General features: G+C 46.2%; 1 protein-coding gene and 1 pseudogene across 12 annotated transcripts; one reads left to right on the plus strand and one right to left on the minus strand.

The window, feature by feature from the left end:
* Nucleotides 1-768: 768 nt before the first annotated feature.
* Nucleotides 769-6927, plus strand: LOC120680278 (annotated as a pseudogene). Its single transcript, XR_005677567.1, has 7 exons — nucleotides 769-1485; nucleotides 3692-3829; nucleotides 4160-4248; nucleotides 4346-4478; nucleotides 4555-4787; nucleotides 5530-6007; nucleotides 6236-6927. The product of XR_005677567.1 is annotated as an O-fucosyltransferase 35-like (transcript).
* On the minus strand, nucleotides 2372-23372 carry LOC120680218 (F-box/FBD/LRR-repeat protein At1g13570-like). Of its 11 annotated transcripts, none has more exons than XM_039961839.1 (10): nucleotides 22551-23372; nucleotides 21731-21880; nucleotides 21353-21632; nucleotides 9806-10012; nucleotides 9008-9079; nucleotides 8314-8924; nucleotides 7956-8180; nucleotides 7159-7269; nucleotides 6920-7056; nucleotides 2372-2802 (listed from the first exon to the last, which is right to left on the minus strand). In XM_039961839.1, the coding sequence occupies exons 1-6, from the start codon at nucleotides 23340-23342 to the stop codon at nucleotides 8455-8457; spliced, it is 1971 nt and encodes a 656-aa protein (XP_039817773.1). In that variant the 5' UTR covers nucleotides 23343-23372; the 3' UTR covers nucleotides 2372-2802; nucleotides 6920-7056; nucleotides 7159-7269; nucleotides 7956-8180; nucleotides 8314-8454. The 11 variants fall into 11 exon arrangements, with proteins under 11 accessions (XP_039817773.1, XP_039817789.1, XP_039817769.1 ...); XM_039961835.1 differs by lacking the exon at nucleotides 2372-2802 and having other exon boundaries at nucleotides 6714-7056; nucleotides 7956-8069; nucleotides 8167-8180; XM_039961855.1 differs by lacking the exons at nucleotides 6920-7056; nucleotides 7159-7269 and having other exon boundaries at nucleotides 7956-8069; nucleotides 8167-8180.
* Between the last annotated feature and the right edge of the window lie 135 nt (nucleotides 23373-23507).

Raw genomic sequence — 23507 nt, forward strand, 5'->3', positions numbered from 1 at the left:
GGCGCAGGCCAACCGCGTGCGGCGTGCCGCTTGAACTGGATGCCCACCGCCACCAACTCTGATTACGCAGCTAGCGGATGCGGATTCACATGAACGTGCGCCGCGCCCGGCCGTACCCCGCGTACCCACTTCTCTCTCTCTCTCCCGTGGAGCCCAGTCGGCAGTCGACCACGCACTTCTCTCTCCCCTTAGCCTATCACTACCACTGCCAGTATTCCTCTCGAGAGGTGGAGGTACACCGGTACATTCTATTGGGGCGAACGGCGACTTGATTAGAATTTAAAATACCTTTCCTTTCAATAAATTCATGTGCTCCGGCATGTTTGCGATTTTTTTTAAAAAATATCTCGTAGATCAATCATTGACCCATAACCGGCAGCGCCGGATTCTCGGTCGATCACAGTTCCATCGATCTCGTCCAGAAGAACTAGATCCACGTGAGCCCTACCCCCCTGCCCCCATCCCAGGTTCACAGGCACAGCCAGCACAAACAGCCAGCGCCATGGCCCGCGCGTTCGTCTCGTGCGACCAGTTGCCCTCCCCAGACCACCGACCCGTTGATTCACGCGGCGACGCCAGCCGAACCTTTCAGCCGCTCCCTCGGACAAACGGTTGGTGACGGCTCCTGCCTTTCGATGACATAGTGACAAGCTGAGCCTGCCTGCGGCGAGATCTCTGTACGCATCGCGCGGCAGGAAGGAAAGGGTAATCTGGATCTGCGTACGAACCGAGCGCGCGCGCCGACGCGTCCAAATGGCAGGACCGTAATTACCGCGACCGGTTCCGAGGCGAGCGTCTCCCTCCCCGTCCCGGTCTCCCACTACGCGCCCGCCCCCCGTCGCCACACTCGCTAGTGGCCCAGCTCCTCACTTCCCCACCGAGCTCCATTAATGGCGCCGCCTCTAATCTCGCTATAATACTACTAGCGGGTATCAGCAGCGCGGGCGTGGAAGACCACGTGGGAGCTGGGGGGGCCGACGCTTCCCCACATGGGGTACCAGCCCATGCACGGCGGCGCCGCCGGGACCTCGGGCGGCGGCGGCGGCGCGGACAACCTGCACAGCCACCACCACAACCACCACCAGCGCCTGCACAGCCCCCGCGTGGCCGGCGGGGGCTCCTGGATGACGCGCCGGGCCAACTAGTTCAAGCGCGGCGAGATCGAGCTCCAGGTCGGCTCCCCGCGCTCCCCGAGGTGCGACGGGCTGGGGAGCCCGCCCGGCGACGCCGCCCGCGGAGCCGTCCGCCGCCGGCCTCCACCACCACCAGCAGAACAGCAACCTCCGGTTCCGGCTCTTCAAGCGCCCGGGCTCCGGCGCCGGCGCGATCGACGCCGGCCTCGGGCTGGGGATCCGGGAGAGGAGGAAGCTCGGGAACGTGCTGTTCCTCGCCTTCTGCAGCGTCTGCTTGCTCCTTGGCCTCGGCAAGATCTGGGCGGGCGGGTGGTTCGCGCTCCCTGCCGACGACAAGCACGCGGATTTCCAGGTACGGGAACGGGTAAATTTTCCTGCTCATTCAGCTGCTATCTGCCAAATTTTCTTCATCAACTGCTCGTTGTGTTTCGTTCAGAGAAGAGCGCCTCCTTCCTTGTGTCCGAGGAGAGTTCCAAATTTTTAGTTAAACATTCTTATCCGAACTTTAAACTTGAATAAATGATGCTCCCACCCTACGAGTTAGTACTAGTTCAGTTACTTGGCAGAAAAGCATCAATATTTTCTGAATTCATTTGCCAGTTGCCACATTGCATAGAATTTATGATCCTTGGCATTCCCAATTGTAACATTGCATTTGGCGAGCCTAGTAATTTCCAACTGTAATTTCATGAGATGGGATTAGGAGAAATATGATGGGACCTGCACTCTTTGTTTCGATACTAGAAATCAGTGTGACGAGCTGCCTGAGAGATATAAGACACTGCCACACTGGTCTAGCAAAAGAAAAATAATGATACAATTTTGGAATTTATACCTTCCATCGAACTTCTCAGATAGGTATGGGGGAGAAAACGTTTGCACTTTGGGACAGTTTCTCACTTGCTGGAGTCATTGACTAGCTGGCTTACTAAGAGAATGCTTGCTTTGGTGTTACTGGATAATGGGTATTTACAGTTGGTTGCTGTGGGTTGTTTGTGCACCTTTGTTTTCTTCTCTCAAGACACCCCTAATGTCTCATATACACATTTTTTCCTTGGCCATAGTCTCTACATACCCTAGGTATGCATATGGTAGTTAATACGAAATATGTGAACTGATTGTTTGGGCTTATAAAGTGAGAATTCCTTACTGAATACTGCCCATAGCAAGATGCAACCATCTTATCCTTCTCATCATTAACTGGAGCAGTGCCCTTATCTCGCTATTTAGTAAATCAATTAGCAAATGTTTGACTTCTCTACACAGAATAATAAGGTGAGGGTCTTACAGTGCCTTATGATACTTTTATTAAATAGCTGGAGTATCATTGATCTAATCTAACCGTCTATTTCTAAGGGTACTTTCATTATTAGCTTGTCAATTTCTCATGAGTGCCCATGTTGACGATAATTACATATATCTAGTTGACAGTCCATCCCTGTGCTGAATAGTCTCCTATGCCATCAATCCCACCCTTCTCATGAGTCCGCCTTTCTCTTCTGCCATGCAGCCCATAAATGCAACAAACCCTATTCCATTGTGCCATCGCGCTGGCTCAGTCCTCTGTAACCCATGTGACATCATGGCCAATGGATCACTGTCGTTTTGGATGTTCCGCTTTTGTTGATCTTGACCCACAGCTTCTTGTTCCGTCATTGACCGTGCATGCCTGCACAGTGCACAATAGAGCAACGTTGCCTCAGTCCACTTAGAGAGGAAGACAAAGACTCTGTCCATAAACCGTTTTGGCTTCTTACTAGCTACCTAGACCATTCAGCTGATTGATGGGCCCAGACACTAGGATTCCATTCAAGTTCAATTCTACTTGTTACATAGATTATCATGTTAGGCTCACCTGAACCAAAACAAGGTTTATCCTAAAACATTGTTTGATTGAGCCTACATGCAAGGTGGTTTCATGCCCCTGCCTCAATCCAGTGTGCCACCATCTGCCAGCATTAGGAGGAAGAGGAACTCCAGCATGAAGAGGAATAATGGAAACAAAAGAGGCTCCATGGAGATAGGAAGACAATGAGCGTGTGAATAGAAATGAGTGTAAAGAATCAAATGGATGAGAAAGCGGAAAAAGCTGAAAGCTGAAAGCTGAATTTTTGACCTGTTAGGTCCACAGGTTTACTAGTATGTCATTTTATTTTTTGACACCCATGATACTCGTGATAACTAACAAGGGGAAGAGTATCATATCAATCCAAACCATCAGAAGAGAGGGATTGGATAGCCCATATCAATTCGATGGCACCGTAAATGTCCTCAGTTTGATTTGATTAATGACCAAGTTCAGAAATTTTCCTCTGAGGTTCTGTAGTGTTACCTTAACTCTAGCTAAATCATAAGTAAAGATTGTTGGGGGCATGGCTATAGTTTCTTTACAATCATGTTATATTGTTATGTATGCTCCGAGCTTATCACCATTGTGTGAACATTTCATTAAGTCTTCTGTAGCCTGGCATTACTATTGTATGATCTGGATAATATGTTTATGAAATATAATGTTCAGTATTATAATGTAAAATGTCTGCATCTGTACATGTTTCTAGGATCTCTCTGTCTCCTTCTCCAGTGACAAAGGGCATCAAGTTGATCATCACTCAGGATACATGGGTGCAAAAGAAAGTGACAGAACTTTGATGACAGTTGAATCTAACATTGGTGGAAGAGGAGACAGCATCGCTGAGGCTAGTACTATATCTCTGCCTAAATGCCTAGACATGTCCTTTAGTTGGCAATCATTTATGGAAAGTAATTTTTTTTTGGGGGTGCTTCATGCAGGCTTTTGATGTCTGGTCTCAGCCAAGCAGTACAAACTTTAGACAATGCATTGTTTCAAACTCTCATAAAAGTAAGATTGTTTTTGTGGCAGTAATGTCTAACCTTTCTTCTGGCATTTGTTAACATGATTTGGTCTCTTGTTCTTAATTTGGGGTGCGATTACTATCCTATCAGTTTTAGGTTACTTATCCGTATTTGATGGCTGATATCTGATGGCATTGTCCTGCACGTTGCAGATATGCGATATGGTTGCTGTTGCTAAGATCCTGAAGGCCACACTGGTTTTACCTTCGCTTGATCATACATCCTACTGGGCAGATGATAGGTTGGAATCTTCAACCACAACCTTCTTATCTCTAATCAACTCTAGACATGTTAATCAATGCTATCATTGTACTCATTCTCATTTCTTCATTCACTAGTCAATTTAAGGGCCTTTTCAACTGGAGGTATTTCATTGAGTCACTGAAAGAAGACGTTGATATTGTTGAAACGCTGCCCCCTGAATACAGCAACATTGAACCTTTGGCTAAAGCTCCGATATCTTGGTCGAAGGTTGAAACTAGATATCTGCTTATAGTTTATATTGAGATATGATGAAAGCACTTACTCAGTAATTTATTATGGGCAGGTGAATTATTACAGAGATGAAATACTCCCTCTTTTGAAGAAACACAAAGTCATTTACTTTACACATACAGATTCTCGCCTGGCTAACAATGGCCTTCCTAGTTATATTCAGAAATTAAGATGCCGACTTAACTACGTATCTTTGAAGTATTCTCATACAATTGAAGATCTCGGTACTACCTTGGTTTCGAGGATGCGTCAAGATGGAAGCCCATATCTTGCTCTCCATCTAAGGCAAGATACTTGATCTCAGGATGCTTTTGTGTTGAACTCATTTACTGTTGTTTTCTGTGCCTAATTAGTGCTTTCAGTTGTTTTTCTTAATTACAACTATTTTCCTTGTACTGTTGTTTGGTCATCTGCAACAAATAGGCGGATTGAAATCTTTGTTTGTCTATCCCCACAATATTCAATGGTAAAGCTTGGAATTATTGTGTTGTCTATTTAAAGAAATATAATCGAGCTTGGAAAACTGCAATTACTATGGGTCACTTTGTAATGTTTTTATAGATAAAGTGTATTGAATATGTGTATATGGTGGGTGATCTTAACTGGCATACTGCTTGACAGGCCTTTTCATGAAACAAATCTTATCGAGCAAAGCTTTGGATTGCGTCAATCATTAATCAGTATAAAAAATTGAAGTGAAATTTTAGCCGTAAGTTCTTGGAACTGCAGAAGGAACCATTCTGCAAAATTATGGAGCCAGATTTCCAAAGCTTTTTAAGCTATTCGATTGAGGCAGAATTTTCACTTGAAATCCTTTTATAATCATACTAAATGCAGCTTATTACTGAACTCTCTAGCTGCACCTTCTAGCACAAAGATGACTCTCTAGCTGCACCTTCTAGCACAAAGATGTTAAATCATGTATTAACATACTGTAGTATTTATGCACAAAAGATGCACTACTATTTATTAAATGATACAGGCTTTGCTCAGTTGGTTAATGCGCGTCAGTTTTGATGTTTTGCAGGTATGAGAAAGACATGCTAGCTTTTACTGGTTGCAGCCATAGCTTGACACCATTAGAAGATGAGGAATTGCGTAAGATGCGTTATGAGGTAAGTCACTGGAAAGAGAAAGAAATCAATGCTACTGAGCGAAGAAGCCTTTGGTGGCTGTCCTTTGACCCCAAGGGAAACTTCACTTTTACTCAAAGGATTGGGTTTCTCACAAAGCACTAGAATTTACTTGGTTGCTGGTGAAGCTTTTGGCAATGGAAGCATGAAGGCTCTGGTGGATGATTTTCCCAATATTTATTCTCATTCTACACTGGCGACAGAAAAGGAACTTGCACCCTTCAAAAACCATCAGAATATGCTTGCTGGTCTTGACTACATTGTGGCTCTCCAGAGTGATGCCTTTATTTACACTTATGATGGAAATATGGCAAAAGCTGTACAGGGCCATCGACGTTTTGAGAACTTCAGAAAGACTATTAACCCAGACAGGTAACACATATTCCTGTTATTTGCTAATATGGCAAAAGCGGCTACAGTGAATTATATTTTGCACCAAATGAGCCTATATCCTAGTGATATGTGTTGCAAACCACAGCTCTCCAGCGTAATTCGAGAAAAATATTGTCGCAAACAAGCGGTCGTACAATTCCTCAAAATAGGTTTTATTCTGAGTTCCTCCTTTTTTTTCCCCTAAATATCTTATTATTTGTGCGGCAGGATGAGTTTTGTGAACCTGGTAGATGAGTTTGATGAAGGAAGAGTGCCCTGGGATATTGTCAGCTCAGAAGTGAAAAGATTACACAAAGATAGAATAGGTGCTCCATATTTTAGGGAGCCTGGAGAATTCCCAAAGCTAGAAGAGTCTTTCTTTGCAAACCCCTTGCCTGGCTGTATATGTGAGAAACATAGTGAAGAATGAAAATGTCTCTGCGCCAGCTATTCTTTCCGGGCATCTCTTAAGCCAGAAGATATCGGCCTCTGCCCCCTGCCGGATAGTATGTGCACCGTTGTTTTTCATGATCTGCGAATCCATTCTAAATGACAGTTGAGATATAGTGGCACTGGGATGTCTTTTTCAGCTTCAGCCCTTACTGGACTTCAAAGCATCAAGGACAGTGATGTTTTGCAAATCGCAGATCTGTCAATCATTTTCACACGACCAAGTATGCCTATCACATTTGCTTACACCGGTACATAAATGGTACATATAGCTGAGATTATCCTGGTGTCTCTCTTGTAATTTTACACTTCTGCTTTATTTGATTATTTGGGGGAACTGGGTAGCTAGATTTGCAAATACAATGCTATATACAGCTCCAATGGAGTCATTCAGAAATGTAGCTACACTTTGATTGTGTCTACAGTCATACTTTCTATGCTCAGGAAAGCAATTTGACTTACCGTGCAAACTGTGTCTGCTTCCATATCCGACACCCCTTGTTCCCATTTCGAATTTGTAATATGCATTGTTAACTTTTTTTACTCGATACATAAATGTTGTGGTTCAGCTTGATACCCTGTATATAATAACCTGCATCCTTTTCAGATGAAATAAAAAATTGTGTCACTATTACAATTTGGGTTTGCTGCAATTTTATCCAATAATGTTTTAATGTGATATCTGTCCTCTACCTACTTACCTAGATCCAGTGGAAACGTCACTGATACCACAAAAGTCTGGTAACCGCGTCCTCTTGCCTCTCTGCCTCCATCATCCCCATCTTCATTCTAATCTTCCTTGTCTCTAGCCTCTAGGATTCAAAATGGATAGGTATCATAAGTTTTTTCTTTATCCAAATTTTTTGCAGAAGTTAATGAAAACTAAACAAATCCAACAAACCATTCCAACAAGCCCATTCATAACCTTGCTACCTAATCTCCATACCAAATAACCCCATGTCCAAATTTTCTACTTTCTTTTCATCGGAAAACCAATTCCACGTAAAAAATTGCCCTTTCATCTATTTTACTCCACAAAATTCATAAAAAATTAGTAAAATCCCACAAACCATGTTTAGCCTTACACACTCTACTCCAAACTCGAATAAATTCATATTCATTCAAACCTTATGCTTTCCATATGGGTCTTCCATTTCCTACCTCGAACATCCTTCAATTTCTAGAAACACTATCCAAACCTTTCTAGCTCCCTCCTATCCTTCTAATAGGCAGTCTTTGCTAAATATGTTCACTTGCATGCTCATTAGTTCATTTTAATGTTGCAACCGATCCCCCTTGATCCCTTGAGAGCAAGAGTTACAAGTTTTGCCAGGTAATTTGATATGTTGTATTATTGCAATATATTTCCAAGTTCCAACGTATTTTAAATTAATTTATGTAGTCAATCTGATATGCCATATAATCTGACACGTAGCGATGAATAGCTAGGCCTTGCTAGTAAACTGAGATCGTAATGTAATCTAAAGTGCAACTCTACCTGCCTTTCGACGATCGCCCGAGGACCTTTGATTTTCATGTCGTGAGGTTTCTGTATGATGGAGAGCTCCTTCGAATCCCCGCTAATGACCTCCAATCCTTCATGCACTTAATCCTGCAACAGGAAACAAAGAGGACCCGTCTTTGAGAGGGTTATATCACCAATCGGAGGTTATTGTCATGAACTGTATTGCACTCAAGAACTCCACAACCTTCGGCTAGTCCCCTTCGGAGGTGGTAATCCCCAACATATGCAACATACAATACAAAGCACAATTTAGAGGTGATATGATCGCATGAATAAATAATGCTGGAAACTACTAACAAGGTACCATGTTGTTTTCCATGTAAGGTTATACCTGGTGACTAGCTAGATGATGCCTTAGAGCTCCCAACGATCAACCTTGTATGGAGATCAGCCAGCAGGATAGGGACCCTTGGGCCTAGATGCTAGTGGTTCTTGATCTGCAATCTTGATGTGGTGTACCATCCTAGCTTCATCAGGATTCCTCACGATTCTCTAGATGTGTTTGTCTTTGACTGATGGCCAAAAGTTCTTTTTGCACGTGAAAACTCAGACTATTTATATAAACGCAAGCTGCAAGCTTGTCTTGTAGAAACCATAGGTCCAGTGTGCCCGACGGCGTGCGACATATGCCGACATGTGGTGGGGATAGTGCAGCGTTGTCCCTTTTGGCTTCTTGGCTTCGTGGTGCAAAGTGCAAATCCTCTTGTTCTGGAATCTTCCCTAGAAGGTATGTTATTGTGGTTTGCTTGGGTGGGAAGTTGATGCTTGATGAGCCATTAGGGAGCCGACGCCATATTACAATACACCTAGATGGTGCATTCGGTGCCTTCCCTGTTTTGGCCTGGTGACTCCATTCTGGGTGAGGATCTTGTCCAGAACCCCTTGAATTTCCAGTAGCTCCACGATGACCTTGTCTGAGTGTATTTTTACCTGATTTGCAACATGTTTTGAGAAAAGCCAAGTTGTCGAAATCGTTAGTTCATAGACAATAATAAATAAATATGCATTCAGTTAAGCATAAATACCAGAAAAATGAGGTGCTAGAAGGTTAAAATAACGAGCATCAACACATCCCCATGATTTGTTCTTGGTCATCCCTAGAAATATTAAAGCGATAAGACAAAGCTACTCCAGGTGTAAACAACTCAAGCAGCAAAAAGCAAGCTAATAAACATATAAACTAGACCAAATCATCTCAATAGTAAAAAATAAGTAAATTAAAGGGTAACCCAATTCATTGCCTGTTCTTGTTGTCTCAAGCCTTGAAGCGCCAAGATTCTCAGGCTAGCACTTTATAATTGTTTTTATTTTTACAAAGAAAAATGAAACCATAAGAACTTATCTTAGGATTAAGGTCCGGCAAAAGCACTTCTCACAGGCACAAGCTCAAATATTTGAGATTGCTAAAGTTTTGTTAAAAAGGATAAATGCTATATCTAGAGCTTGGGAAGGTCCAATAGTGTTGTTTTTATTTTTACAAAGAAAAATGAAACCATAAAAACTTATCTTAGGATTAAGGTCCGGCAAAAGCACTTCTCACAGGCACAAGCTCAAATATTTGAGATTGCTAAAGTTTTGTTAAAAAGGATAAATGCTATATCTAGAGCCTGGGAAGGTCCAATAGTGAATCATTCTAAGTGAGAAGATATTGTGACTTGTGATGTTAAAAACTAGTTCCTCATGGAATTATTAAGAACTGTGAAAGAGGCCTAGAAAAAGAGATTTGATGTTTGGGGGAAAACAAGGGTAGAAAATTTAGAGAAAAATAGAAAAAAGTGGACATGCGCAAAGGAAAGAAATAAATGATCTCAATTCTTTGTTACCAAATTGCATATGGTTGGAGATACTAATAATATATGCTATTCTTGATTCTTTTCCGCCTTTAACTGATGATGAGTAGCTACTACTTCTCTCCTCCCAAGGCTTGAATCTATGAAATTTTTCTATGCTCTTATTTCTGAATAAAGTTCTTCTAGCTCCACATGGCGCTGAAGTTGTCAGTTCCTCTCCATCGGAGCTTGAGTTGTTGCCTGAATTAGGATGATAAATATTCGTAGAACGGGTTGTGGACAAAGGCAGACATTTAATATATATATATATATATATATATATATATATATATATATATATATATATATATATATATATATATATATATATTTGGGAGCAAACTTTGCATGTACTCGACATGATATACAACAATGCACGGGTAGAAAAGACTAGAAACTATAAATAAGACAAGGAATGGCCAAATATTCTTGAATTTCTTAGTTTAAGAAAAAAATAAGGGGTTTAAAAGATTTAATATTTTTTTCAAAAAAGAAGATAAAAGGAACTATCCTGAATTTCCTAGTTTATCTTAGACTAAAATCATCGGTTGAATTATAAGGTCAATCCGTGTTAATTAGCAAGCACCTTCCACATCTATCAAGTCATGAGCCATCCAAGAAAATAAAATTATTATGAGTGGAGTTTGTTGGGTCAAGACTATAGAATTAAATTAACTCAATATAACAGCCCGAAAATTTACCAAAATAAATCACGCGCTAAAAATGTTTTTCAAAATCTTTCCATCGCTGAGCTCAAATCTTTTCTGGCGGTTCGCCGTCCTGGCACCAAAACTCAATTTCCGTTCCAACACCAAAAATCAAATCTCCGTCCCAACACCAAAATCAATCATCGTCTAATTTTCTTGTTCTCCTCGTTTGGCATGCGCTCGGTTTCTCGTCGACGCCACGAATCCCGCCGGCGCCTCTTTTTCTTTTTCTCCTTATTCCTCTTTTTCCCTTTTCTCCTTTTCTTTTTCCCTTCTCCTTTCTTCCTTCTTTTCCTTCTTTCCCTGCCCACGCACGTCCCTGCTCCCTGCCCACGCGCGCATGCGTGCCCCTGCTGCCCACGCGCTCCACGAGCCCAGATGCTTGCCGCGCCGCCCGTCGTTCAGCACAGCGCCGCCCGCCCCTGCCCGACCTGTCCCGTCACCGCACCGCCCGTCGCAGCCGTACCACCTCGACGCTTGCGCTTGCCGTGAACCGAGCCCGCACAGCACGCGCCGCAACAGCAGTGGAGCTGAGCTCGCACAGCATGCGCCGAGCAGCACAGCGCCGAGGCCGCCCCTTCCCTGTGCCGCAACTCCCCTGGACGAGCCTCCCCCGCTACGCGCCACCGCCTCTGCACGGCTGTCACCTTGCCCTCGACGCTCACGCCGCTCAGCGACGACCGCAAGTGGCCGCACGGCCACAGCGTCGCCATTGATGGCGAGCGGAGGAGCGTTGGCACAGCACGCCCCCTCCGGCCTATAAAGGGCGACGCCGAGTTGCTCTCCATCGCCGTCCCCAGCTCGCCGAGCCACGCCGCTCCGCCGGCTCCCTGTCACTCAATTTCTCTCTCCGCTCCACGAAACAGAGCCACCAATGTCATCACCGATCTCCTCCGCGAGGCCATCACAGCTCGATTGCTTCGACGGTGAGCAGCCCCACACCCTCCTCTACCTCTCCCAAGCCGCGCCTATCGCTATCGTTGCCCGAGCAGAGCTCCCCATGAGCTCCCGGGACAGCAACCATGGCCGCCCATCGCGGACCACCTTCCAGCCCCTCTCTCATGCCCAGAGTCGTCGGAACGGAACCCCCTCATCCTCCTCTCTCTCCCCATGCCCTCGGATTTGGAAACGGTGGACTACAGCTCGATTCCGACGACGCTCCGGCGAGCTACCACCGTGGGAGCCGGCGGCACTTCTGTTCGTCGTCTGCCCCGTGCGCCCTCTTCCATCCGTTCCCTGGCTAGGCCATGAAATAAACAAAAACCAGTAACCCATCTGCTGGTCCGAGAGGCCCAAGGAAATCAACCAGCCCAAAAAATCCCACGTGCAGCTCCTTTCATTTTTAATTGATCCATTTTCGGAACTAATTAGCATCCAAACTCTGTACAGCTATATCCCAATCAATTCAACTCCGTTTCATCTGATTCTTTTTCCTAAATTCCTAAAAACTCATATACTATCCATTGTACCTATTTTCTAGGGCAATCAAAGCCCTATCACTCTCAAAAATATTTACAAGGTCCCGAGATCCTTGTTTAGCCCCTAAACACCTCTTTAACTCGTCATTTCGTGCGCCAAAAATCCTCCGATCGACCTTAAACTTTACCACGCCAGTTCTATTATAATTTTGGCCATGCCATTAGAAAACCGCCCAAAAATATTACTCCTATCCCCATATCTTAATTATTTCTGATTCGAGCTCAGTGATAAAACCTTTTATTTCTTGTTCTTGATTGTGTGCTTGCCATGGTTCTTAAGGTGTCGCCTAGGCGTCGCCTAGTCGTCCAGGCAAAAAAAATGCTGGGCGTCCATGGACGCCTTACCATAACAGCAGCAAAGTGAGAGGGAGGGAGGGAGAAGGGGGAGGAAGAGGAGAAACAGCTTCCTGCTAGCTCTGGCGTCGATCCGACGGACAGCAGCCATCTGGAGAGCGTGAGGAAGGGAGGGAGAAGGGAGAGGAAGGGAAGGCTTCCCTGCTGGCTCTGGCGGCTGGCGCCGATCCAGCAGGTAGCGGCTCATCTGGAGAACTTGAGGGAGGGAGAAGGGAGAGGGAGAGGAGGGGGAAGCTTCCTGCTAGCTCCGGTGAGGGAGGGAGAAGGAGGGTGAGGGCGAGGGCGAGGAGGGAGCGGAGCGGAAGGCAGCCGCCGCCGCCGGCAGTGACTCGCGAGCGAAGGGTGGGCGCTTTTGAGAGTGTTCGGGAGAGGGGAGCTAGGTCAGGCCTGGTGGGGATGTGGGGTGGTGCTTGGGCTTTTAGTGGGCTGGGCCAAGTTGTCTCCTTTCTCTTATTCTTTTTCCTTTTCTCCCTTCTCCTTCCTTCTCTTTTTTCTTTTTCTCCCTACATCCTGCTGCTATAAGGCGTCGCCTTGCTCGCCTAGGCGTCCGCCTAGGCGTCGCCTCGCCATGCCGACGGGGTCGCTCGCCGTGCCTCGCCTTAACGCCTTAAGAACAATGGTGCTTGCTTGTGTGCGTCGTAGATCACGGTGTGAACGAAGGAGAACCCGTCGACGAGCAGTACGGCGAGCAAGTGAACGGGGATCAGTTCCGCGACCCCGAACCCGAAGGACAGTACCTCGATCAGGACTTCCCGAAAGGCTTTGAGAACAGCAAGTTCAATCCCGCCCTTTGATGCATGTTTTGTCCCAGTTTTATAAACACAACCTATTGGCCTGTTTTACAAAACTGCATATGTTTTGACTGCTGAAAACATGGTTGGATAGCCACCCCCTTATTTGTTATAACCATTCCTTGACCACCTAAATTAATATCTGAATGTGATTTGTTTGGACGTTAATCGCTGCTAGAACGCTTAGGACCTTAAACACGGTACAACTTGTTTTATAAAAAGAAAATGTGTGAGTGTGTGTGGGAAGGGGAAATGTGGAATTTTCGAAAGATGAGTTTAGACGAGATGGTTGGCACTTCTGTGTGATTTGCCAAATGGTGTGCTCGTACCTGTGTGGTTGAGCAAGGAAGGGAGATATCCATCTTGTCACAATTAAAGATCGAGTTGGTGTGTCATCTTGCCTAACTCCACTATGGTGCAAACCACCCAGCCGTTGTATGGGCAACGGCTTAGCATAAACCCCACTAGTTAGTCTGATAGCCATCAAGAGAGCTGAGAGCAACGGGTGACCAAGGAGAAGGGATACGCTCTATGTGACTGATGCCCCAGTTAAACCTCGGTGATAGGTCGACGGCCCCTTGGTGGATCCCGTGGTGGCTAGTCAGGTCTAGCTAAGGTGAGTAATGGCTTTGTTGGGATCTGCACCGACACTAAGGTGATCGTGCTGTGGTACTCCGCTTGTGGGTAAAGTTGCACACCTCTGCAGAGTTAAAATCTATTCGAATAGCCGTGCCCACGGTACTGGGCGAGTTACGGTTTGGTCACACAACTAGTGTTTCTTCTGGGAATGGATGGGTTGGCGTGAGTTGTTTTGGGAAAGTGTCCGACAGTTGTGCCGTGTGCTACGGTGGACGTGGAGTCCGGTAGCAATTTAAAATTGGGATCATGTGTGGGTCAACCCTATGTGTTACTCGATACAAGATAATTGCTATAAAAATCTCTTTTCTCAAATGAACCCATGCATAAAAATTAGCTTTCCGCAAATTAAACTCTGGCATTATCCTTGATCCATCATGTGCATGTACTCTGTTTATACCCCTCCGTGGGTGTGGTTGGACTTGCTGAGTATGTTTGTACTCACCCCTTTTTCTAATTTTTACAGAGGAAGATCCAGACTTCGTTTCCGAAGACGTTGAGTAGGGGTTCCATCCTGCACCCATCCTTGCCTGTGGATAGGGTCACCCGCAGGAAGCTCCGTATGGCACAAGACTCTGATGACCTCTTCGTAGTTAATATCGTTGTGTGGGTTTTAGTTGTTATCCTCGCGATAGTGGCGCTTCACTGCCCATTACTGCGTAGAGTTGGACGGTGATGTACCATCTGATGTAATAAATGTGTTATCAGCCTTCTGGGACTGATATTTGTATCACATTTAAGTCTTCTCTTATGAGGGGACGCTTCAGGTGGTATCAGAGCCGTAGGTTGGCCGTAGGACGTGACCCTAGGAGTGAGACTTTTTTTTTCAGGCCTTTTGACATTAAGACTTTTTCTTGCTTAATCCTTCCACACAAACACTCACCGTTGATTCTTGCCCTGTTCCAGATGGCTGACAATGGATGGAGTGGCGGAATCTGCCACGCAGAGCCCGGCCTTCCTAAGTTATTGCTACTCAGCTTGGAACGCGTCGGAGTTGTGGACCCACCAGTAGACCTGGGCATGGGCTGCCCGACCCGACGGACCCGACCCAACCCGCCCGAAAATAGCCCGACCCGACCCGACCCGAAGAGTTTGATGGGCGGGCTCGGGTCAAAATTTTTGACCCGGTATGACTGACGGGCCGGGCATGGGCTAAAAATTTTGACCCGAAACCCGAAAAACCCGAAGGAACCCGACATTTTACATAGGCCCGGCCCGACCCGACCCGACTGGCTGTCGGGTCAGGTGCGGGCTCAATTTTACGGACTGGCCACCGGGTCGGGTCGGGCACGGGCCGTTAGAAAAAAACACCGGGCTTTTTTTTTGCCCAACCCGAACCTGACCCGGCCCGGAGGATGCCCAGGTCTACCCACCTGAGTACATCTACCGGGAGTACGACTCCAGGGGCACCCTTCGGTGCGACATGATGATCTTCTTAGGAAAAAGCACCCGCTACCCTGACGTGGACCCCTGGTTCATCTCCACCACCGGCTTTTACTTCCCAAACACCTATCGAAAGGCCGCCCGAAAAGCCCTGCGACGTCTGCGCGTGATCTACAAGCATCATCTTCAGCGGACTCCTATGGAATTTTTCCCGCCTAATGGAGGAAGAGGACGCTCATTGAATGCTCGGATGAGAGGACTTGGGAGAGAAGAAGAAGACCTAGAAGATACGGTCTCCCACCTATCCATCTACCTCACCGGCCTGGATGAACTCTACCGCAAACAGGCGGAACAACTGAAGCACCAAATCCGCAGGGCAGAAAAGGCAATCCAAGAAATGGAGGAACAACGGACCAGAGCCGTGCGAGCTGAGTATTCCCTAGCCTCTCTCCAAGCCCAATGGCAAGAACACGATGCTCACAGAGGAGTAGGAGGGTGGATAGAAGAACCCGAAGAAACCCATTGGGATAGGGGTACTCAGACCGAAGATGATGTGATAGAGCAGTGTCTTCCACCAAAGAAGCGCCCTATCCAGATCGAGGAAGTCCCCATGATAGGAGTAGCACTCCAAGCTAGAACCCCTATCCTAACAATCGTGTATCCATGGAAATAGTACCCCACCATGTTGTAATAAAAAGTACCATCTATCCCCTTTGTACCCAAATATTTGTGCAAAACTTGTTCACTCTATCTTTGTTTTCAGATGGCTGAGGAAGGATGGACCCAGGGCAATTGCCAAGCTGCACCAGGCTTCCCCAGCCTTTTGATCAACACCCTGGAAAGCTTTGGCGTTACGAAACGCCCAAGGTGCTACAGCAGAGAGTACGAACACCATGGTACCCTCCGTTGCAGAGTGATCCTGGACATCGCCAGAAGTGACCGCTACCCCGACATCCAGCCATGGCGAGTGACCGCTACAGGGTTTAGGCACCAAGATACCTATCCCTTGGCCGTCAAGAAGGCACTCCGTTATCTGTGCCGGATTTTTGAAGGACACCTCGCTCCCACACCAATGAGGTTCTTCCCTCCGGCCATCAGAACCCCAGTTTGGGAAGCTCGTATGAGAAGCCTGGAACGGCGCCGCCATGAAGAAAACTCCCTGTACCAAGTGGCTACCTACCTAGCCTCCTTAGATCAGCTCTTTGACGAGCAAGCCAGCATCCTGAGGGAGTAGACCCATCGAGCCGAGCAAGCAGAGCTCGCGGTAAGACTGTAACAGATCCGAGCAGCCCAAGCCGAGGCAAGAGCTGCAGCCGCGGTCAGCAGCGAAGCGGTTGTCCAGGAGAGCCTCAGGTAAGCCCGGGACCGGCGTATGCAAGAATGGACCAGAAGTGGAACGCGAGTCCCGGCAATTGGGGAAGACCATGTTCTACTTGGGACGCCCGTCATAAGATGGGGACCACTCTTGAGAACCCCACAAGCCCCGCCCGAGAACCCTGAAGGGCCTACTGCCGCCGTTGAAGGGGAAGTTGCTGGACAACCCTTGGAAAACAGGAACCCAAAGAACGGCGAGCAAGGACTGCTCGTTCCCCTGGAAGCACACTCCGAAGAAGGCTCGCCCCGCGAGTAGCATTCCCCGAAGCCACCCAGCCCCTTCGGCTTAAGTTGTACCCTTAAGTGTAACCCTGTGCCCGGACGTGTAGTACGCGTTTGGCCTTGTCCCAGTGTGTACCCCCTCTTGCCGTAATAAAGTTGTGTGTGCTTGTTGTTTGCTAGTTTGTGTGCTTGTTGTTAGTCTGTGTGCTTTTCGGTGAAAGGTAGATTTTGTCTTTTCAAAAATATGAATTAAACAACTTAAACATCACTTAATTTTAATCCCAATCTCACAAAAATTCTACCCAATCTACAGATGGCTTCCAGAAGCGGTACGAGGGCCTCCCACAACCGGACCCCTGCAGCCGCTGGCGCGGGAGGATAGACCAATGTGACTCTTTAAAACAGGATCATTAATTCTCTTTTTAAAAAGTAAGTTTTCCCTGTTCCTAAAGCGTCAAAGCTATGACTAGTTGAGCACCCGTATCAGTAAAAACAATACATATGTAAAATGTTTTTGATATATACTGCACAAAGCATTAATTTGTTTTCCATTATTCCCTATCTTTTTCCCTATTTATGCGGACACATCATCTCAAATTGCCCTCCTACTTGGTTGCATTGTACATTGCCAAATAGACTAATAAATCCAAGAAAGCTTAAGTTCTTTCAAACTAGCGTGTGGCAACTAGTCATGATGACGACTAACTAGCAAGACCACTAATTTCAATATACCAACTTAGCACAGATACAATTATCATCAGCCATGGCTCTGACTACAATCCATTCTATAAACATTGTTTCACCAAATCAGGCAATAGTGCAGCAGCTCTAATACATACTGAACTCTTCATTCCATTTGATTGGACATTTAGGACCAAGGGACTAATTAATCACTGCCTCGCCGTTGGATCATAGTGTTGATACATGGTCTTGGCCGCCTATTTTTCTTTTCCAAAACAGCAATGTAAAATCACTTTTGGACCAAAAAGGCAGGGTGGGGGGGGGGCTACGAAAATAGACGGGAATATTGGAAAATAAAATAAAGGTATGTGTCAAATAAAAGACAATTCTGTTGGTGTACTACCATTTTGGATTCTAAGTGGCACTAACAAGCAATTTGAATTCTTTTAACTGAAGCATTTTTGAAGTGGAACAGACCTTATGTAACCCAGCATCTACAACAACAACATAGCCTTTTTTCTCAAGCAAGTTGGGGTAGGCTAGAGATGAAACCCGAAAGAAATAAGTTCAAGGTTTTGGCACATTGATAGCTAGTCTCCGAGCGCTCCTATCCAAAACTATCTCTTTATAGATATTCCAATCCTTAAAGTCTCTCTTAACCGACTCATCCCACGTCAGTTTAGGTCTACCTCTACCCCTCTTTACATTATCGACCCGCTCAAGAACCCCATTACGCACCGGCGCCTCAGGAGGCCTTCGTTGGACATATCCAAACCATCTCAGCCGATGCTGGGTAAGTTTCTCCTCAATTGGTGTCATTCCGACCCTATCCCGAATAACTTCGTTCCGGACTCTATCCCTCCTTGTGTGCCCGCAAAACCACCGCACCATCCGCATCTCTACTACACTCAGTTGCTGGACATGTCGCCTTTTTGTAGGCCAACATTCAGCACCGTATAGCATCGCCGGACGAATTGCTGTCCTATAAAATTTGTCTTTTTGCTTTTGTGGTACCCTCTTGTCACAAAAAATGCCAGAAGCTTGCCGCCATTTCAACCAGCCAGCTGAAATTCTATGCCTAACATCTTCATCAATGTCGCCATCCTTTTGTAGCACCGATCCTAAATACCGAAAAGTATCCTTCTAGACCACCACTTGTCCATCTAGACTAACGTCTCCCCCCTCATGCCTAGTCGTGCTGAAATCGCACATCATGTACTCGGTCTTGGTCCTACTAAGTCTGAACCCTTTCGACTCTAACGTGCGTCTCCACAGCTCTAACTTCCTATTAACCCCTGCCCTACTCTCGTTAACTAGCACCACATCATCAGCAAAAAGCATACACCAAGGAATCTCACCTTGTATATCCCTTGTGACCTCATTCATCACTAAAGCAAATAAATAAGGGCTCAATGCGGACCCCTGGTGTAGGCCTATGTTAATAGGAAAGTCAGTGGTGTTGCCATCACATGTCCGGACAAACGTCGTCGCATCCTTATACATATCCTTAATGAGGGTAATGTACTTAGTTGGGACTTCGTGCTTCTCCAAGGCCCACCACATGACATTTCTCGGTACTTTGTCATATGCCTTCTCAAGGTCAATGAAGACCATGTGCAAGTCCTTCTTCTGTTCCCTATATCTCTCCATCAATTGTCGTATTAAGAAAATCGCCTCCATGGTTGACCTTCCAGACATGAACCCAAATTGGTTTTGGGTCACACTTGTCACTCTTCTTAGGCGATGCTCGATAACCCTCTCCCAAAGTTTCATCGTATGGCTCATCAGCTTAATCCCACAGTAGTTAGTACAACTTTGAACATCACCCTTGTTTTTGAAGATATGTACTAATATACTTCTCCTCCATTCTTCCGGCATCTTGTTTGACCGAAAAATGAGATTAAAAAGCTTAGTTAACCATACTATTGCTCTATCTCCTAGGCATCTCCACACCTCAATGGGGATACCATCAGGGCCCATCGATTTACCTCCCTTCATCCTCTTCAAAGCCTCCTCGATCTCTACCTCCTGAATTCTCCTCACAAAACATATGTTGGTATCGTCAAAAGGGTCATCTAACTCAAGGGTAGGGCCCTCACTCTCCCCATTAAACAACTTGTCGAAGTACTCTCTCCATCTATCCATGATCTCCTCATCCTTCACTAGCAGTCGATCTGTCTCATCCTTAATGCATTTGATTTGGTTGATGTCCCTTGTCTTCCGCTCGCGGATCCTAGCCATCCTATAAATGTCCTTCTCCCCTTCTTTCGTGCCTAGCCGCTGATACAGGTCATCATACGCCTTACCCTTTGCTACATTCACAGCTCGCTTTGCAACCCTCTTCGCTAATTTATAGCCCTCGATGTTGGCTGCACTCTTGTCAAGGTGGAGGCGCTTGAAACACTCTTTCTTCTCCTTAATAGCCCTTTGCACCTCGTCATTCCACCACCAGGTGTCTTTCCCCTCCTGTTTGCCTCCCCTACTCACGCCAAACACCTCTGAGGCCACCTTCCGAACACATGTTGCCATCTTTAGCCACATGTCATCTGCGTTTTCTCCTTCTTCCCAAGGCCCCTCACCTAGCATCCTTTCCTTAAACGCTTGTGCCGCTTCCCCTCTAAGCTTCCACCACTTTGTTCTCGCAATCTTGGCACGTTTGTCCCGGTGGACACGTACCCGAAGACGAAAGTCCGCCACCACAAGCTTGTGTTGAGGGACAACACACTCCCCAGGTATCACCTTACAATCTAAGCAATCACGTCTATCCTCCCTCCTAGCAAGGATAAAGTCGATCTGGCTCGAGTGTTGTCCACTACGAAACGTCACAAGATGGGATTCCCTCTTCTTAAACACAGTATTCGCTATCAACAAGTCGTAGGCTAACGCGAAGTTCAACACATCCTCCCCCTCTTGACTCCTGCTACCGTACCCAAAACCCCCGTGCACCCGCTCGAACCCTACATTAGTCGCACCCACATGGCCGTTGAGATCTCCTCCTATGAAGAGTTTCTCGCTGGTAGGCACGGTATTAACCATGCTATCTAGATCTTCCCAGAACTGTATCTTGGTGCTCTCACTAAGGCCTACCTGAGGGGCATAGGCACTGATCACATTCAAAACCGAATCTCCAACTACCAACCGGATTAGGATAATCCGGTCGCCTTGCCTTCTAACCTCTACGACTCCATCCTTAAGGCTTCTATCAATCAAGATGCCTACATCATTCCTACCCGGAGTTGCTCCCGTGTACCAAAGCTTGAAGCCAGTATCCTCAACCTCCTTCGCCTTCTGGCCCTTCCATTTAGTCTCCTGAACGCATAGAATATTTACACGCCTCCTAATTGCTACATCAACTAGCTCTCGCAACTTACCCGTTAGGAACCCTACGTTCCAGCTACCTATACGAATCCTAATTGGCTCGGCTAGCTTCCTTACCCTTCGCACCCGTCGAGGGAAGTGCGAAGACCCTTGCTCATTTTTCACTACACCCGGGCGTAGATGTAGCGCGCCATTCAGGTGACGACCCGACCCTTACTCACTTATCATCGTACCCAGGTCATGATACGACACGCCCTTGGGGGGATGGCGACCCGGCCCTTGCCCATTTATCACCACACCCGGGTTCCGATGTAGCGCGTCGCTAAGAGGGTTACGCCCCCCAACGAGTTTCTTGTGGGTTTCAAATCCATTAGAGTGGCTATTTTTATGCTAGTTTGCCAAAACCTAACGCAACCCTCCTCCTTTATCCGGGCTTGGAACCGGCTATGCTGAGACGACTCAGGAGAGAGAGTCTTCCAGTCAGAAGGCAAATCTATCATATCCTTAAAGAACAAATTTGAGAGGCATGAATCATAGGAAATTCAATATATATATATATATATATGAGCATTTGCTAATTGAAGTAAAGATAATTACCTTTGAAAAAGACTTGGGCAGAAGGTGAAGCTCTTCTATATGTATATAACTTGCTTAGTGCATTCTCTTCAGACATTGAGCATTCATCACCAAGACTAATAGACATTTTGCGAAGAGCTGTTGCTTTAGATAAGACCAATTCTATAAAGCACATCTCATTTAAGAAACAGGAAATGTCATTGATCTTCACAACATGAAGGCTAGCACACATCCCATCGGTCCATTGTGTATTCTGGAATTCTGCATTTGCTTCAGTTTCTTGCTCTTGATTATTGATAATCTTGGAAAAAGAAAAATCCAGAAAGTCAACCAAAGTAGACAAAAAGACTACCTCCAAACAAGAAGAAAATATGATCATTTTTATGTCAGCATTCATACCACAATTTCGAGATCTTCAAGGTTAGGAGCATTCCTTAGCAAGCAAAATGTTGACAAAATGCCATACATTTCAAAGTGGGTAGAGAGAAACAAACTCCTTAAATTGGCAAAGGTGTATGGAAGTGTTTCCAATAAAATATCCCCGATGTACTGAAAAAGAAAAATATTGACAGCATGAAACTTGATGCAGATGTGACCTACTTAAAAAAATCCTATTTTCTTTGATATGAGAACTTGCACAGACCATGCTACAATTGCATAAATATATAACTTTAGGCATCTGGTACCCAAGTTTCTGAACAAATAACCATACTCCCATGATGAGAGCAGGTTAAAAAAGAGAGAAATATTGCAGTGCTATCAAATCATAAAGAACGTATTTGAGGCTAAAAGAAAGTGCACAGCATTCAATTTCCAACTAGCTAGAAGCATTGCTTAAGACAGAATATCAATTGTTTTAGGAAACATATGAAACAATTACAATTACTTGAAGGAAAAAAGGAAAGTCACAGTATATACTATTAGTTATCGTTAAAGAAGAAAGTTCATTAAATTTTCATCCCAACTCCACATGATGCAGCACCTGCTAAACAGCAAAACGACTTATGAGACACAACCACAGTATGTAGCCAGATCTACAAAATCTACTCCATTCTGCTTAAATATAATGCATTTCCATCAGTTTTCTTGCATTATTGATCACACTTAAGTTAACAACTAGGAAGATTCTACTCCATTCTGCTTAATATAATGCATTTCCATGCATGATTGATCACACTTAAGTTAATAACTAGGAAGATAAGATATAAATGAAATGTACCGGTTGGTAGTAGAACGTTGAGAGAGTGAGCTTCCTAGCATGAGCAACGCCGGCAATGAAAACTCCAAAATCATCCCCGTTCACATAGGTATCAAAATCAATGGTGGCGTTGTCGAGACACGGCAGCTCCCCAAATTCCCAGGCGTAATAATCAGCCACCGAAACGATTGTTAGGCTGCGGAGATTGGGCGCCGCAATCATACACGGCTCGTCGCTAGGGTTGTGCACTTCACATAGCTCGAGGACAGCAAGCCGGGGCGACCGGCCGATGATAGCCTCCAAGGCCTCCTTCACCGAGACCTGGACGTCGACGAGTTTGAGCTCCTGGAGCGCGGGGAAGCCGGCGAATCCCACGGGCGTGGATGGGACGTAGCCGCCGTGCAGCTCCAGGGTCACGAGGTTGCTAAAAGAGTAGATCGAGGAGTTGATGTTGAAGCCGCAGGGGAGTCGGAGGTCCATGGACCGGACGCCCCGGCGGGACAAAGCAATCAGCCAGTCGTCGAGGCGCCAGCGGAACAGGGAGTCGGCGTCGATGCGGATCGAGAAGACCCGGATGCTGCCGGCGAAGCGGATGAGGACGCTGTCGACAGTCGTCGGGCGCGTGCTGATGAGGCCGTCGAGGAGGGAGAGGGACAGCGCGGGGAGCGACTCCCAGCGGCGCCGCCAGGCACGGGAGAGCGCGGAGGTGCGGACAGCGTCGCGGAAGCCGACCCGGGTTAGGATGCCTTCGATCAGGGGCTCCGGGAGGGAGGTCAGCCGATCCGGCGCCCGGCGCCGGCGCGGGGGCTCCATTTCGCCCCAATCCCAACTCTCGCCTCTCTCTCTCTCCGCGCGCTAGGATTTTACCTAGGCCCTGTTTGGTTTGGCCTAGCACACAAAAACTTTGACCAATAATTAGGGGTACTAAATAAAGGTAATTTACAAAACTAACTCCACAGCGCTGTACTACTTCGCGAG

The sequence above is a fragment of the Panicum virgatum genome, chromosome 2K (genome assembly GCF_016808335.1).
Source record: "Panicum virgatum strain AP13 chromosome 2K, P.virgatum_v5, whole genome shotgun sequence".
Taxonomy (NCBI): Eukaryota; Viridiplantae; Streptophyta; class Magnoliopsida; order Poales; family Poaceae; genus Panicum; species Panicum virgatum.